Source organism: Salvia splendens, chromosome 5 (assembly GCF_004379255.2).
Source record: "Salvia splendens isolate huo1 chromosome 5, SspV2, whole genome shotgun sequence".
Lineage (NCBI taxonomy): Eukaryota > Viridiplantae > Streptophyta > Magnoliopsida > Lamiales > Lamiaceae > Salvia > Salvia splendens.
In genome coordinates this window covers 2728769-2742837 of record NC_056036.1, presented here as the reverse complement: position 1 = coordinate 2742837, position 14069 = coordinate 2728769, and the positions used below count along the sequence as shown (strand labels likewise).

General features: G+C 36.1%; 4 protein-coding genes across 4 annotated transcripts; 3 read left to right on the top strand and 1 right to left on the bottom strand.

The window, feature by feature from the left end:
• The first annotated feature begins 1440 nt into the window (after nt 1–1440).
• On the top strand, nt 1441–2369 carry LOC121803089 (FCS-Like Zinc finger 5-like). The gene is made up of 2 exons (XM_042202797.1): nt 1441–1891; nt 2057–2369. Exons 1-2 carry the CDS (start codon nt 1608–1610, stop codon nt 2196–2198), a joined length of 426 nt encoding a protein of 141 aa, XP_042058731.1. The 5' UTR covers nt 1441–1607; the 3' UTR covers nt 2199–2369.
• Nucleotides 2370–8594: 6225 nt separating this feature from the next.
• LOC121803088 (ATP synthase delta chain, chloroplastic-like) lies at nt 8595–9561 on the top strand. The gene has a single exon (XM_042202796.1). It carries the CDS (start codon nt 8667–8669, stop codon nt 9402–9404), a length of 738 nt encoding a protein of 245 aa, XP_042058730.1. The 5' UTR covers nt 8595–8666; the 3' UTR covers nt 9405–9561.
• Nucleotides 9562–10494: 933 nt separating this feature from the next.
• On the top strand, nt 10495–11124 carry LOC121805418 (protein EPIDERMAL PATTERNING FACTOR 2-like). The gene is made up of 2 exons (XM_042205261.1): nt 10495–10621; nt 10713–11124. Exons 1-2 carry the CDS (start codon nt 10534–10536, stop codon nt 10946–10948), a joined length of 324 nt encoding a protein of 107 aa, XP_042061195.1. The 5' UTR covers nt 10495–10533; the 3' UTR covers nt 10949–11124.
• A 108-nt stretch (nt 11125–11232) lies between these two features.
• On the bottom strand, nt 11233–13786 carry LOC121805417. The gene is made up of 5 exons (XM_042205260.1): nt 13328–13786; nt 13125–13199; nt 12458–12597; nt 11755–11892; nt 11233–11659 (listed from the first exon to the last, which is right to left on the bottom strand). Exons 1-5 carry the CDS (start codon nt 13599–13601, stop codon nt 11459–11461), a joined length of 828 nt encoding a protein of 275 aa, XP_042061194.1. The 5' UTR covers nt 13602–13786; the 3' UTR covers nt 11233–11458.
• Nucleotides 13787–14069: the final 283 nt, after the last annotated feature.

Here is a 14069-nt window from a genome sequence, read left to right as displayed (position 1 = left end):
CCCAATTTGACACTTTCTCATTCGATGAATTGGGGTTAGATTTTCTCGGTGTTCCGGATGCTCCCGTTCAAACGAGGGCGCAGGGTGGGGTCGTGGCGCCCCAAAGAAGAAAAACAAGGGGAAGAGGGTCGGCGAGTCCTCGCAGCCGGGTGAGGACGACAGCTCGGTACGGAGGAGGTGGACGGACGCGGAGAACGTCGCGCTGGCCAAGGCGTGGGTGAGTGTTTGCGACGATCCTCTCGTTTCGAACAACCAGAGGATCGTCAACTTGTGGGGCAAGATAGCAGCAACCTACCAGAGGTTTTGCCCGGAGGGGAGGCGATGCACCGGGGATGATTGCCGGAAGGGGTGGGACCGAATCAGGGCTGCGGTCTCCCGATTTTCGGGCTTGTACACCAACGCCCTCCGCATGATGAGCAGTGGCCAAACGGAGGAAGACTGCAGGAGGATAGCGGAGAAAGCCTTCCCCTGAATGGGGTGTATAAGGACTTCACCTACTGGAACTGCTATCTTATGCTGAACGACTCCGAGAAGTTCCGAGTAGGTGTCGACGTTGGCTGGCCGAAGAAGCAACGACTGAACTATGCCGGTGATTTCAGCGGCAGCAGCGGTGGTTCCCACAACCTCCCCGAGACGGCCCAGGAGGTCCCGACCCCTCGTTCGTTCGCTCGTCGAACTCACCCGGTTGGGCACAGGCGGGCTCAACGGGAGGCGAGGGGGGGTAGCCTGGGGTTCCCAGTAGTCGGCATCCCCCATTGGCCAATCCACAGCGGATCTCAAATTCTTCGCGCGTCAACAAACGCGCGCTCAGATGGTCAAGACGATGGCCGAATGGCGGGCGGCGGTGGACCCCGTGGAGAAGAGTTTGCTTCAAACATTGCTCCTGAGCATGCAGGAGGATTTGGATGCGGCACGGAGGGAAGCCGCCGGGAGTAGAGGCGGCGGCGGAGGCGGAGGCGATGGTGCCGATAACGACGGAGGAGACGACGACGGAGCAGAGGAGTGAATTATTGTACTTTTTTGTTAATTATTGTAATTTTTTTAAATTATTGTACTTTTTTAAATTATTGTACTTTTTAAAATTTTAATATTATTATTAATGTTTCCCGTATATGGCTCGTAAATTAAATTCTATATATTGTGTGATTGTTAATTATTTCATTTTTATATAATTGTTATTAGTGATGTGGCTATTGATGTGGCTGGACTATTTATGATGTGGCTAGGCTATTGCTGGACTATTTATGATGTGACAGGTGGATTTTTAGTGTTGACGATGTGGCAGGAGGAGTTTGTGGCTAGGCTATGACTAGGCTATTGATGAGCTATTCCTATTGTGGATGCTTTAATAATCGCCAAAGATTCCAAATTCTGATCCATCTCCAAAATAGGAATAAAATAAAACGAGCGCTGACGTGGCCTCCCACAACAATAATTCATCCTCTCTCAAATCAGAAACCAAATCAACGGCTCAGATCTCCTCCCCCGTTTCTGGCTCTTCGTTATCTTCCCCAACCCTCCCCTTCTCTGCACTCTCCCTCTCTCTCTCTCTCACAAATCGCCTCGATTGAATCATAAATCTGTGAGAGGAAGCTTCTAGAGCAGACATGATGGTGGGGAAGAGAGGTCGGCCGCCGATAAAGAGGACTACGAGCATGACCGAATTCACCTTGGATCTCAACGGCGGAGCTGTGGCGCAGCTCTATCAGCCGTCGGATCCTCACAATCCGTTCAACGGCGACCTAAATCAACACTACATGGCCTCCGCCGCGGCTGCTCCGAGGCTCCAGCGGCGCAATTCGGAGGATTACGCTCAAACTGCTAGTTTTCTGAGGGTTTGCTCCTTCTGCAACCGCCGCCTCGTCCCTGGCCACGATATCTTCATGTACAGGTACAATTTACATCACTTTTAATTAAACAATCACTTTTTAAATTCGCGATCTACTAAATCCGAATCGCATATATCTATATTCAATTGATCATCATCTTAATTTTTTTCCAGTACTTCTTCATATTTTATTTTAATATTTGTGTTAATTGATGATTGTTTCTGCAGAGGTGATAGTGCTTTCTGCAGTCTAGAGTGTAGGCAGCAGCAAATTAATCAGGATGATAGAAAAGATAAGTGTTCATTTACGGCGTCGAAGAAGGAAGCCGCCACCGCCGACGATAAGGTGACGGCGGCGCAGATAGGCTAAAACTAGCATCTATATGTATGTATGTATGTATGTATGTATCCATATTGGATGGGTATATGAATATGCATGTAAATTGGGGCTGTGTTTGTAATTTCACCTCTCAAGGTGATGGGAAAAGTTTTGGTGTAAAGCTATTTCATGCTTCCAATTAATTAAAATCAATTTACAAAATCCAAATCTTGCACGTATGGCTAATGGTGAAGACTTGAAGGTACACTGTAACTTCTAACTAACAAGATCACAATAAAATTATTTTAATGTAGAATTTAGAAATACTAAATGGTAAAAGTAATATGACTAGTATTATAACGAGATTTACATTTCACTTTTCTTTTTTAATTCACATTGCTTTACCTTATTTAAAATCTATGTTTGCAAGAAATGATATTCCTATTTATGGACCGAGGAATATGTCACAATCGAAAGAAAAATATGGTTCACACTAGCTAGTAAAGTACTACTGCACAATTAATATTTTCCTTCGTTTATAAAAAATAATCTCGGTAATAAATGGGAGTAGTACAATATAAGTTTTAATTGAAAAAAGAGTAGTATTTACTAAAATATTATTAATTGAAAATAAGGCTCATTCTTATAAAAAAAACTTATAAATATGGACTGATTTTTATGAATAGATCAAAATAGAAACATAACTATTTTTTTTGGGGACAAAATCACCATATAATCATAATAAATTGGCCATACTAGAGCAGTAATTTAATGTGGGCCAACATGCAATCATTTTTCAACAAATAATAGATGTATGAATAGTTGTATTGATAGCTACTTAAAATTGTTTTTACATCATTGAGAGCCCAAGTCGAATATCATTGGATTTTGACGTAAGTTTCTAACATTTTCATGGTAAAAGCGATGTTGAAATATTAATATTGAAGTATAAGCTAGTAAATATAATTTTACAATTAATTATTTCTTTGAGAATTCCAATTCGATTAAAAAATATGCTGATATAACTTTCTAAAAGAGATTTTGGATTGGTGCTAAGTAGATGACGTTAGATTTTCATATATTCATTTTGCTCCTAAAGTTTCGAATAATTTATCTTTGTCTCTCTAAAAATTAAACTGATTGGTTGAGACTTGAGAAGGTAATGTGAAGTTTGGGGCCAACGAAAATGAATTTTGGCTGTGGGACCATTTAATTTTATACCCACTATGGCTTCAGTAGGGTTCACCAAATGCAACACCACATAATTTTATTTTTCTGATTCCAAATTTTATTTTTCTTTTCTTTTTTCCGATTTATAAGTATTTTTCTTGCAAAAAGGCATCCTACTTTTCATTACTCCCTTGTTTTCCTCACTTTATTAATAATTGGAGTATTTTGTTATCCATCCCATATACACATTCACCTCTTCTAGGAATGGGTATTAGAATTTCTATTGAATTCTTTGAACCAATTAAAAATTTCAAATTTTTAATGAAAAAAATTAAAATTGAATTGAACCAAATTACTCAAAAATCTACAATATTGAATAAAATACGATTCGGAATATAAGAAAATCTGAAAAATCAGAACTGAAGTTCGCAAATTTTATACTAACATAATTCAGATTTTGGTTTTTTAGGGTTTTAATACACATGAATTCGAACCAAAATATCTAAAGTGTATAAAACTCAATCCACCCCTAATTACTAAAATAGGATCTCTTAATTCTCCACTTACAATATGGAATATTATATATTTATATACTAAGCAAATTTAAGCCATACAAACTATCAAACTATACTAACGAGTGGAGATAACAAAGGTTCAAAATTCAAATAATTTTGAATTTGGGTGGCTGTTTAATTAGGTCAAAGTATCATACACATAAAATGTATTTATTCATTTACGTAACATTACAGGTTCATAAAAATATTTCTAATTTATTAAACATTTCGAGACATCATATGTGATATGTTGATGAATTCTTGCTTGTGTACATAATTGTACTGTCAATTAAAATACAAAAATAACAGAGAATTTAACAAATAATTTAAAATCTAGAATGCCTCAAACTGTACTGTTTGAACTTAAGCAAACACTAATTAATTAGTACTACGTATTACTATCATGTTCGCTTTCGATGTTCTTTAATTAGATCAAAAGGAAGAAGCATCATGCATTATTATTATTATTATTATTATTATTATTATTATTATTATTATTATTATTATTATTATTATTATTATTGATGAATAAAGCATCTTTACTTTGTAATTGGACCTTGGGAAATGAATATGTTTTCTTTTTTATTTGTTTTATGCTCTTTTGATTGGTCTTGTGGCGATTTGCATTATACTCTCTGCAGTACATTGGGAAACAACATGGAATATTAAATAAATAGAATAACTTTAATCAAAAGTTGCTTTCTTCTCAACATTACTTTAGTTATGCTAAATCCAACTGGAAATCCCATAATATACTTTTACATTATCAATATGTCACATAGAAGAGTAGAACAAACGAATAGTCTATTTTAGAAATCCTCATGTAAAAATTATTTTTGGTGAAAAATATAGTAGTACTTATATTTTATTTTATTTCCTAATACTTTAAAATTTTACATAGAACAGACTAATAATTTATATAGATTTAACCGGAAATTTGTTAATACTTTTAAAATTTCCAAACTTGAAAACTCAAAAATAAAATAAAATAAAATAAAATACATTTCCCCTATATTTTTACCTAGTCATTGAGGTAACTAATTGAATAAATGTTTCTCGTGACTCGATGCAACTATTGAAGATAAAGTTATTGTAGTAGTAGTAGTAGTAGTAGTATATTACAACTATTATTATAATGGATGCAAGTTGATATGAGGCAACGTTTATAATAGATGATCGATGAAAGCTAATTATATATAGATATAATAGGATTGGTTGTGAATTAACAAATTTAGAAAATGGCCACTTGCGCTAGTGGGCATGTGGTTTCCAATTATAATCACTTAGTCCATAATATAGTAATTAATTATTGGTTTGCGTTTATTAATTAGATACCATTTTCGTCTACTACTTAATTAACTGTATAAGTTTTAATACAAAATTAGTAAAATCATAGAAAAATAAAGAGGAAAAGCAGTGTGTAACCGTGTATACACCTAATTTCCTATAGTAAAAATATAAAATCATAATGAGTTTTATATATATATGTCAGTTACGGTGATATTGCTTTTCGTGACATGATGATAGAATATACAAAGATTACTAGTCCAAATTAATTCATTCATATACTTAAAAATGTATATAGATGTATATTGTGTGTATCATTGTTACATTGTATGTATATTATATATTATGAATGTGTGATCTTTATCAAACAAAGACACTAAGTCCCCATTAACGCTGATTAATTAATTAATTAATTCTTCCTTGAATCTATTAAATTAGGGGATCTCATAATCTTGATTCTTGTTTCCTCCCTAAATAACAGGGACTAGTTTAAGTAGTTGAGGCACGCCAAATATTATTTTCAATTTAATACTAATAAATGTATAATAAACATGACGACTGGTCAGACTGAATATAACAGCCCCATTGAGAAATAAAGTTCTACTATTAAAGAGGGTCCTATCTTCTGTTCTCCACTATATCAAAAACACTACTACTTTTAATTTTTTAAGAAATTATTTGAATGCAATTCAATTTAACAATTATGAAATTCTAAATTGCTATCTTGAAAACATCATGAAGTACTCTATGTTCCTTGTTAATAGAGATAAATTCTTTTTCGCACGAAGTTTAAGAATAGTGTGTTAAATAGATGGTGAAAAAAGTAAGCGAGAATAAAACAAGAGAGATGAAGAGAGAATACAGTAAAAGGGAGAATTATTTTTTGCCAAAAATAGAAATGACTCAATTAACTTGTAACTTTTCAAAATAGAAAAATGACTCTATTAACGTAGAATGAAGTACTTACTAAAATATTAATGTACTACACTCATCTTTTTTTAATAAAACATATTTCTTCTCTCTCCTCATTCTATATTTTTCTCAATACTTTAATATTTTCATTCGCTCTACTTAAAATCTCATGTTATTTGAAAAATATGACCATATTGAATGGAATGAAGAAAACACTAATATTATTATTAGTACTATACTGCATCAGTGTTCAAGCATCGGCTACTGGTGAAACGGAAATTTTGGACATCACCCTCTGGTTCATTCTTATAAGTGCCAGAATTACTTTTCTTCTATGTCTCTCGTTGGCCTTGAAATATTGAAAAATTATCTTATTGTAGATATTCCATATCGCCTGGACTAGGACGTAGAATATTGTGTTCCAAATTTTCCTTTCTAAATTGAGGAAAGGAAACGATATATCATGGGAAATAAGTTTGCTCTTTTTAATTTTTGTATCAAGATACAATACAACTCATACACCCTTGCACTTGTATTTGCACATATGAATTGAACTTCTAATCTATTAATTTGTTTTATTTGAACTTGAAAAAATGTGTATATATTGTAGCTTAAGTAAAATCCACAACTTGACTTGCACTGATGGCATTTTTGGTTGAAATATAGAGAAGAATGTAGGGTCATATCCTAAAAAAAATTAATTTGTGGAGGACATCCATATAGGCATATATAGAGAAGAATGTAGGGTTATATATTAAACTTGCAAACACATGTAAGTATTATGCACACGTGTGAGCACACACACACACATATATCTACTACACTACAAGTACTATTTAGTTTGTAAGATGAAAGTTTATAGTCAAGTTTTGGTAAGACATTCAATTAATAATCAAGACTTTGGGGCTCCCACTTGTTTGGACATGTCCTATTCCCCAACCCCCTTTATATTCAAAGAGCTCTTTTTTTTTCTCAGCGTCACACAAATTTTTTCTAGCTTCTTATCTTTGTTTATTAATATTTCCATCTAATTTTATTTGTTTTTTATGGTTTCTTTCACTTTCATGATTAAATTCAAATATTCAATTGGTTTGGAAACAGTTTCTTTCGTTTCTTAAATTCGATTGATCATTTTTTTGACCAAAAATTGCTACCATAACCAATTAGTAACCATTGACCATTTTTTTTCATTAGTTCAATATTATTTCAGTTTTAATACACTTTGATACCACGCCCAAATTATTTTGGGCCTTTACAGTTAATATATTATGGGCCCTTTGTAATGCAAAAAAATCGGCCCGTTATGCTCCTAGGCCCGTAACTTCAGCGCCATTAAAATCATTTTAAATCAATGAATATTTTTTGTAGACATTATCTACGTCTTCCTTTCAAATTTTTAATATCCAAGTTAATCGTTTTTGGAAAAAAATTAAGCATTAGTAGTTTTTTTGTGGAAAATATAGAGACGTCAGGTGCATCATCAGTAAAATGGAAAATGTGTATTGGGCAGTCTCTCATTGACCTCAAACCTTACTATTAGGCCTTCTTATTATCTATTTAAACCTTCCATGCTCTAATTTATTAGATTAAAGAGAAGCATTTTATTAATTAAATTGGGTTTCATTGTCCTTATTTTCCCTTTAAACCACTTGATATTTTATTATGAATAAAGTTTAAAAATGGTCATTTATACTTTCTCATAAAAAAGTGTTACTTTTTTCTATTGTAAACAGTGTTTTTGGTCTGTATTTAATGGTTATGTAAAAAATTAACAGTCAATCGCGTTTTAAAATCCAAAATTGGTTCCACACATTATAAGTTTGTTAGCTTTTGGTTATAAATAATACTTCATCCATCCTATAAAAAAAAGAAACTATTAAGATTTTAATCTATTTTTAAAAATGCTTTTGGTCCTAAATAATACTTCATCCGTCCTATAAAAAAAAAGAAACTATTAAGATTTTAGTCTGTTTTTTAAAAATGAAAACTATTTTCATTTCGGTACGTTTTTTAAAAATAGAAAGTTTTATTTAAAGAACTTTTCTCTCTGATGAGGTGAGACCTATTATACCCTAACAATACATCAATCTATTTTTTTCTATTTTCTATTTTTTTGAGCTGAGTTGTTTCAAAAGTTTTTATTTTTGAAAGAAAGAAGAAATATGTATTGATCTGCATTTAACTCATTAATTAATTCATAATGCGTCCACTGCTGATTTTTTAACGGAACTATCATACATAAATCAAAATATATTATTCTTGATATGTGGACGAAAAAAAAGTTAGCCAAATATAATAATCAACTTTAGTCTGTATTAGTTTTATCAACAGTCAATCACACTATGCATAAGAAAATTGTCACTCATCCAGTGCAAAAAAATCATCCACGTGTCACACGTTCCTTCCTCTACTTGAGATAAGATGACATCTTCATCACAATCACTAGATGCTCACTCCGATATCAACCGTCCGTTTCTTCCCACATCCAATCCCATCCGTTTATTCCCCGCCTAAACCCCCCATACCCATTTCAAGTTTTCAATATCCACACATTCAAAACTCCCTCTCTTCTCGCACTCATCACGCCGCCGCTAAAATGGCCGCCGCCCTACAGCAAACTCCGATCACTTTCCGCTCCCGCTCTCCACCGTCGGCGCAACTCCAATCCAAGCCACCAACCAAACTCTCCCTCTCCTCAAACTTCAAGCTCACAAGGCTCACCCTCAAGCCCCTCCTCCGTGGCCGCGGCCGCTGTGGGGCCAGGATGGCGAACACCGCGTCCGGTAGCTACGCCAGCGCGCTCGCGGACGTGGCGGTCGCCAACGGCACCCTGGCCGCCACGGCCGCAGACGTGGAGAAGCTCGCGTCCGAGGTGTTCTCGGACGAGGCGGTGCTGAGCTACTTCACGAACCCGACCGTGAGCGACGAGGCGAAGCGGGAGATCGCGGACGAGATCTCCCGCTCGCTGGGGCTGCAGCCGCACGTGGCGAACTTCGTGAACATCTTGGTGGACATGAAGCGCGTGGATCTGATCAAGGAGATCGCGGCGGAGTTCGAGCTGATCGCGAACCGGCTGTCGGAGACGGAGGTGGCGACGGTGGCATCGGTGGTGGATCTGGAGCCGCAGCATTTGGCGGAGATCGCGAAGCGCGTGCAGAAGCTGACCGGGGCGAAGAATGTGAAGCTCAAGACGGTGATCGACAAGTCACTGCTGGCCGGAATCACGATCCGGTATGGGAATTCCGGCTCGAAATTGATCGATTTGAGCGTCAAGAAGCAGCTGGAGGAGATCGCCGCGCAGCTTGATCTCGGCGACATTCAATTAGTCGGATGATTTTTTTACTTTTTCTTTTTTTTTTGTGTGTAATTAATCTCCAACGCTATAGTTTTGTATGGATTTATGGTTTTTTTGGGGGGAAATATATACACTCCTATTTGAAGATTCATGTTATATACCTATTGACAATAAATAATACTTATGTCGTCGGCAATATGTGTCTCACTTTAGAAGTCGAAAGAGATGGAGTAGAATTCGAAAGAGGGGAAAACGGTGGAGTGTTGAATTCGAAGTTATTATGCTCAATTGGAAACACTTAGAGGAGCTCTCGTATCATTCATTATTTTCATTTCTTTCATCACACTATTACTAACACTCAATTTTAGGAATATCGTGTTGTGGTGCACAATTTATTTTAGAGTAAACTCCAAAACGGATTCTGAGCATATATCCATTTTATGATTTTGGTCTTATACTTTATCTTTTGAATTTTTGCATTATGAACATTTCAACTCGGATCACAATTGGTCCTGCACTAATAATTCCGTTAATTTTTAAACGGTTTTAACCCGAATGGGACTGTTAAAACCATCGAAATCGGGTTAAAACCGTTTAAAAATTGATAGAATTGTTAGTGTAGGACCAATTGTGATCCGAATTGATGTCACTCAAATCGTCGACCATATGCCCGTTAAGAGGGGACTGGTAGAGAAAGTGTTGATGTCGTATATATATATATGTACTTATCATATCACGTTTTATCCTCAGTTCAGAGTTTGAATCCACAATTTTACAGTGAACACAAAACATCCACGTGAATCTCCTCATCTCTCTCCCCTCACCATTAATGTACTTTGCGTTATCCATATATTTCAAATTAAACGCGAAATACTCATCTCCTCTAATATCCTAATACGGTATGCTTATGGTTTTATTCAAAGCAATTGTAAAATAGTCATTTATTTTTGAATTTTTAGACCATTTTATAAGACATGAACACAACTCGTGACTTTGGAAAACTCCCACCCTTTTCATGTGAAGTTGATCAGATTGTAATGTACATCCTTCCAACATTAAATTCTCCACCCCAATATATCTTATAAATGAATTCCTTCTCATATATGCTCAACACCTTCTTCATTTCCCATCAAAATCTTGTGATATTAGAAAGAAATTTTCTATAAAAATGAGGCCAACTTATAGTATTGCCTTGTCGGTCGTTTTGATTCTTTTCTTTTTGCTTCCCTGTGGTCAAGCTCTCAGGCAATATCATTGTAAATTAAAATCCCTGTATATATTATTTCTTCTTTATGTTAAATTAGTTATACATTGTCACATTTAACTTATTGTTGGTTTATTTCACAGTTGCCCACCACAGTAGAGATGCCAACTACAAGGGTGAGAAAAATGGGCAGGAGGGAGACTTAGGTATGGAGCTCTACCCGACAGGGTCGAGCCTACCCGACTGCTCGCACGCATGTGGAGCGTGCAGCCCTTGCCGTAGGGTGATGGTGAGCTTCAACAAGTGCGCTGTGGAGTCATGCCCCATCGTCTACCGCTGCATGTGCAAAGGAAAATACTACCACGTCCCATCTAATTGACAATTCGTTTCTCTCGTTGTTGTTGTCGCTGCTGCTTTTGCCTTTAGCCTAGCCAGTTTTGTAGTACTAGTCATGGAATCCTAGGCAATTCAAGCGGAAGAAATGTTGCCAAATGAGACAAGTTTTGAGTCTACTTAGACAGATGTAAATATCAGAAGAAATATTCGGTTGTTTTATGTCCCTTTTTTATGGATCTTTTTGCATGTTTGGTCTAGCAAAAATGTTGATGTTTATTACTGATAAGTACTGTAAAAAATTTGAACTATGAATGAGCTAACAAAGCATTGAACAGTAAATCATACACATATGTTTTGATTTAAATATACAAGTATGTTACATAGCTTTGAACAGTAAATCATATAGTACATGCATCTTTTTTGTAAAGAGGATCAATAATGGTTCCTCATTTACCTCGTGACCGGAGGGAAGCTCCTTACAAACTAAGTTGTGCTTCATTGTCTATATATACGTATATCTAGATAAATGCAAGTTAAGAATAACTAGGTAGGATTACTTATCTTCATCATTGTCAAGTTCAAGGCCCTCCTCTGCTAGAAGCTGTCCGATTATCCTTTTCTTTTCTTCTTCGGCCTTCCTGCGATTGAGATCCCTTTTCTTCAGGATGAGTGTGTGTCTTCTTAAAGTGTTGTTGAACTGCTCTATTGAAGCCTTCTCTCTCACCAGTATCTTCCTTTCTTCTTCTGGGTCAATCTGAATATCGAATCAAACAGCACAGTTTCTAAGCAACACAATACTTTGGTTTAATATCAGCGACAAGGTAATGCAGCAGAGAGTCAGAGACACACCTTTGAACGAGCAAGACGGCGTACACGGAGATGGAGTTCGAGTTGCTGTTGTTCAGCCCATGCTGCAATTGCCATATCACCTCTTTGGTCGAATGCTTTTCGCTTCTTCAGAATCCATTCAATCCATGCTTCAGATGCCTATAAAATTCCAGTGGGTGAGGAAAATGGGAAGTGAGAAGGAAAACAAAAAACATGAACTGCTAAAGAACTTGGACTAGCTAGAATTTCTGAACAATCTCAACAGCCTGAATTATATCTGACAGACTAATGCAATGAATCTTAACATGAGCTACTAAAAAGAGTCCCGGTTTCTTTAACGGGACAGAGGTTCAAAGAGCTGAAAATGATTAACATTTCTCTACTGCAATTGTCATTCTCGCCCGATCCTTTTCGAATCTATATACTGTTGATTGTGTATTTATCATCCTTCACAATGGATACCACTCACAATACTAATTATAAAATTATGGATTAACTTTCGACCTTTATAGTACATTTTTTACGCTTTTAAGCAGCCTAATGTTTTTTTCTGAACAGATGACATATATTTTTTTTATATTTTTAAATTTAAATCTCTCACAGAAGCTGAATGGGATTTAAGGTTGGACAAAGGAAGCTGCTAATATAGAGAAGCAAGGAACTGTAGCATTATGAAGATCTATTGACACGACTGGATAGTTAGAAGGGCCAATAACAAATATACCTTCATTGGATTCACACGATTGTCAGTGTCATATTGTCTCCGTTTCTCCTCATCTATAAGAAGCTCATATGCAGCCTGAATCTTTATGAACCGAGTCTCTGCTGTTTCATCTTCTTCTAAGGTCCCTCTCCCATTGTAAACTGCAACACATGAAAAGCAGAGGTAATAGAATGATAAGTTTAGTTCGCAATGAACCTGTTATCTGAAATTTAGTGACTGAATCAAATTTCTTTAAGAAGATGTTTCTATCTGATAGTCTGATCCATGCTTCTCGAGGAGCTTGCATTAATGACCAATGCAAAAAATTCACAGTTAAGCAGAATTTTTCACTTCATATTTGGTAGTATATAAACCACAACATCGATATTAACATTAAATCTATGACACATCAGAGTTTACAACTGTTGATGAATTTTTCCAGTTTATGATCAAGAACAACAGAATGTGACCGGCGTATATTCGCTGGTTACACATTGACCGCTATTTCGTCAAAGAGACACCTCATTACTCATACAGCAAATTTAAGGTCCCCAAACCAGAACATTTTTTATTTTCTTAACTGAGAGCAAGTCCAATTTTCTTATGTCTTCAAATTTCATATTCATCACAACATAGGGCATAAAGAAAGAAGTAAAACAAAATAAGGTACATCAGAATAGGGACAAACCATCAGGGTGATAGAACTTAGCCAGTCGTCTATATGCCACCTTAATCTGCTCTTCATTTGCATCCTTCTCCAATTCTGAGTGAAAAATTGCAGATTTGTAAATCAATCGTGATAAAATTGCAGAAATTTTCACAACACTATCCCCAAAATATTTCAATCGCACAATAACACAAACCGAGAAAAATTGACAAAAAAGAGGTTACCAAGGGTTTCATAGGGAGATTTGGAATCAGTCCAATTGGAAGCCTTGGTAGCAACCATTCTCCTCTGCCGATTCTGCCTTACCCGCGGTTCATACGGTCTATGTTCCCCCAACCTATCGAACCAAACCGCGATATAACGCGGCGGCGGCGGCGGCGGCCGTCCCAAGCTGCGGCTGTGCTTTTCAAGCGACGAAACCCTACCCATCGATCTGTAGCAACACGCCATGGAAGCGAACACGGCGTGGGGCCTGCATATAGCCCTCAGATTGCTCATCGTCTCCAGCTAACCCCGCCTGATTTAGTCGGTTTCTCACGTTTATAGTTATGATTTTCGACGGAATTCTAGGAATGAATTGAGAAATTGGTGAAGACGAATTGACGAAGGAGTCCTGATTTGGAAAACTTAGATTGGGTGATGTTTTCGTGTAAATTTTGAATTGTTCTATGAGTTCATGTGAATCACAATTGGATTCTACACTTTTTTTTAAAAAAAATCATTTTTAATGTTTTTCAATTATTTTATGTGGTTAGTTTCGCTTCCCTTCTCTCTATTCTATTTTTTGCCATTGTCAAGAATTAGAATTTACTGTACTAGAGTATTTTTAACTTCTATTAATGTCAATTATGGTAAAAAAAAATAAATCATAATTGGACTAAAAGAAATGATAGACCGATTTTGGTTCAACCCGTGATAAGTGGTTCAGATTTTAATCGGTGTGAACCAAACATCCTTACTCCCAAG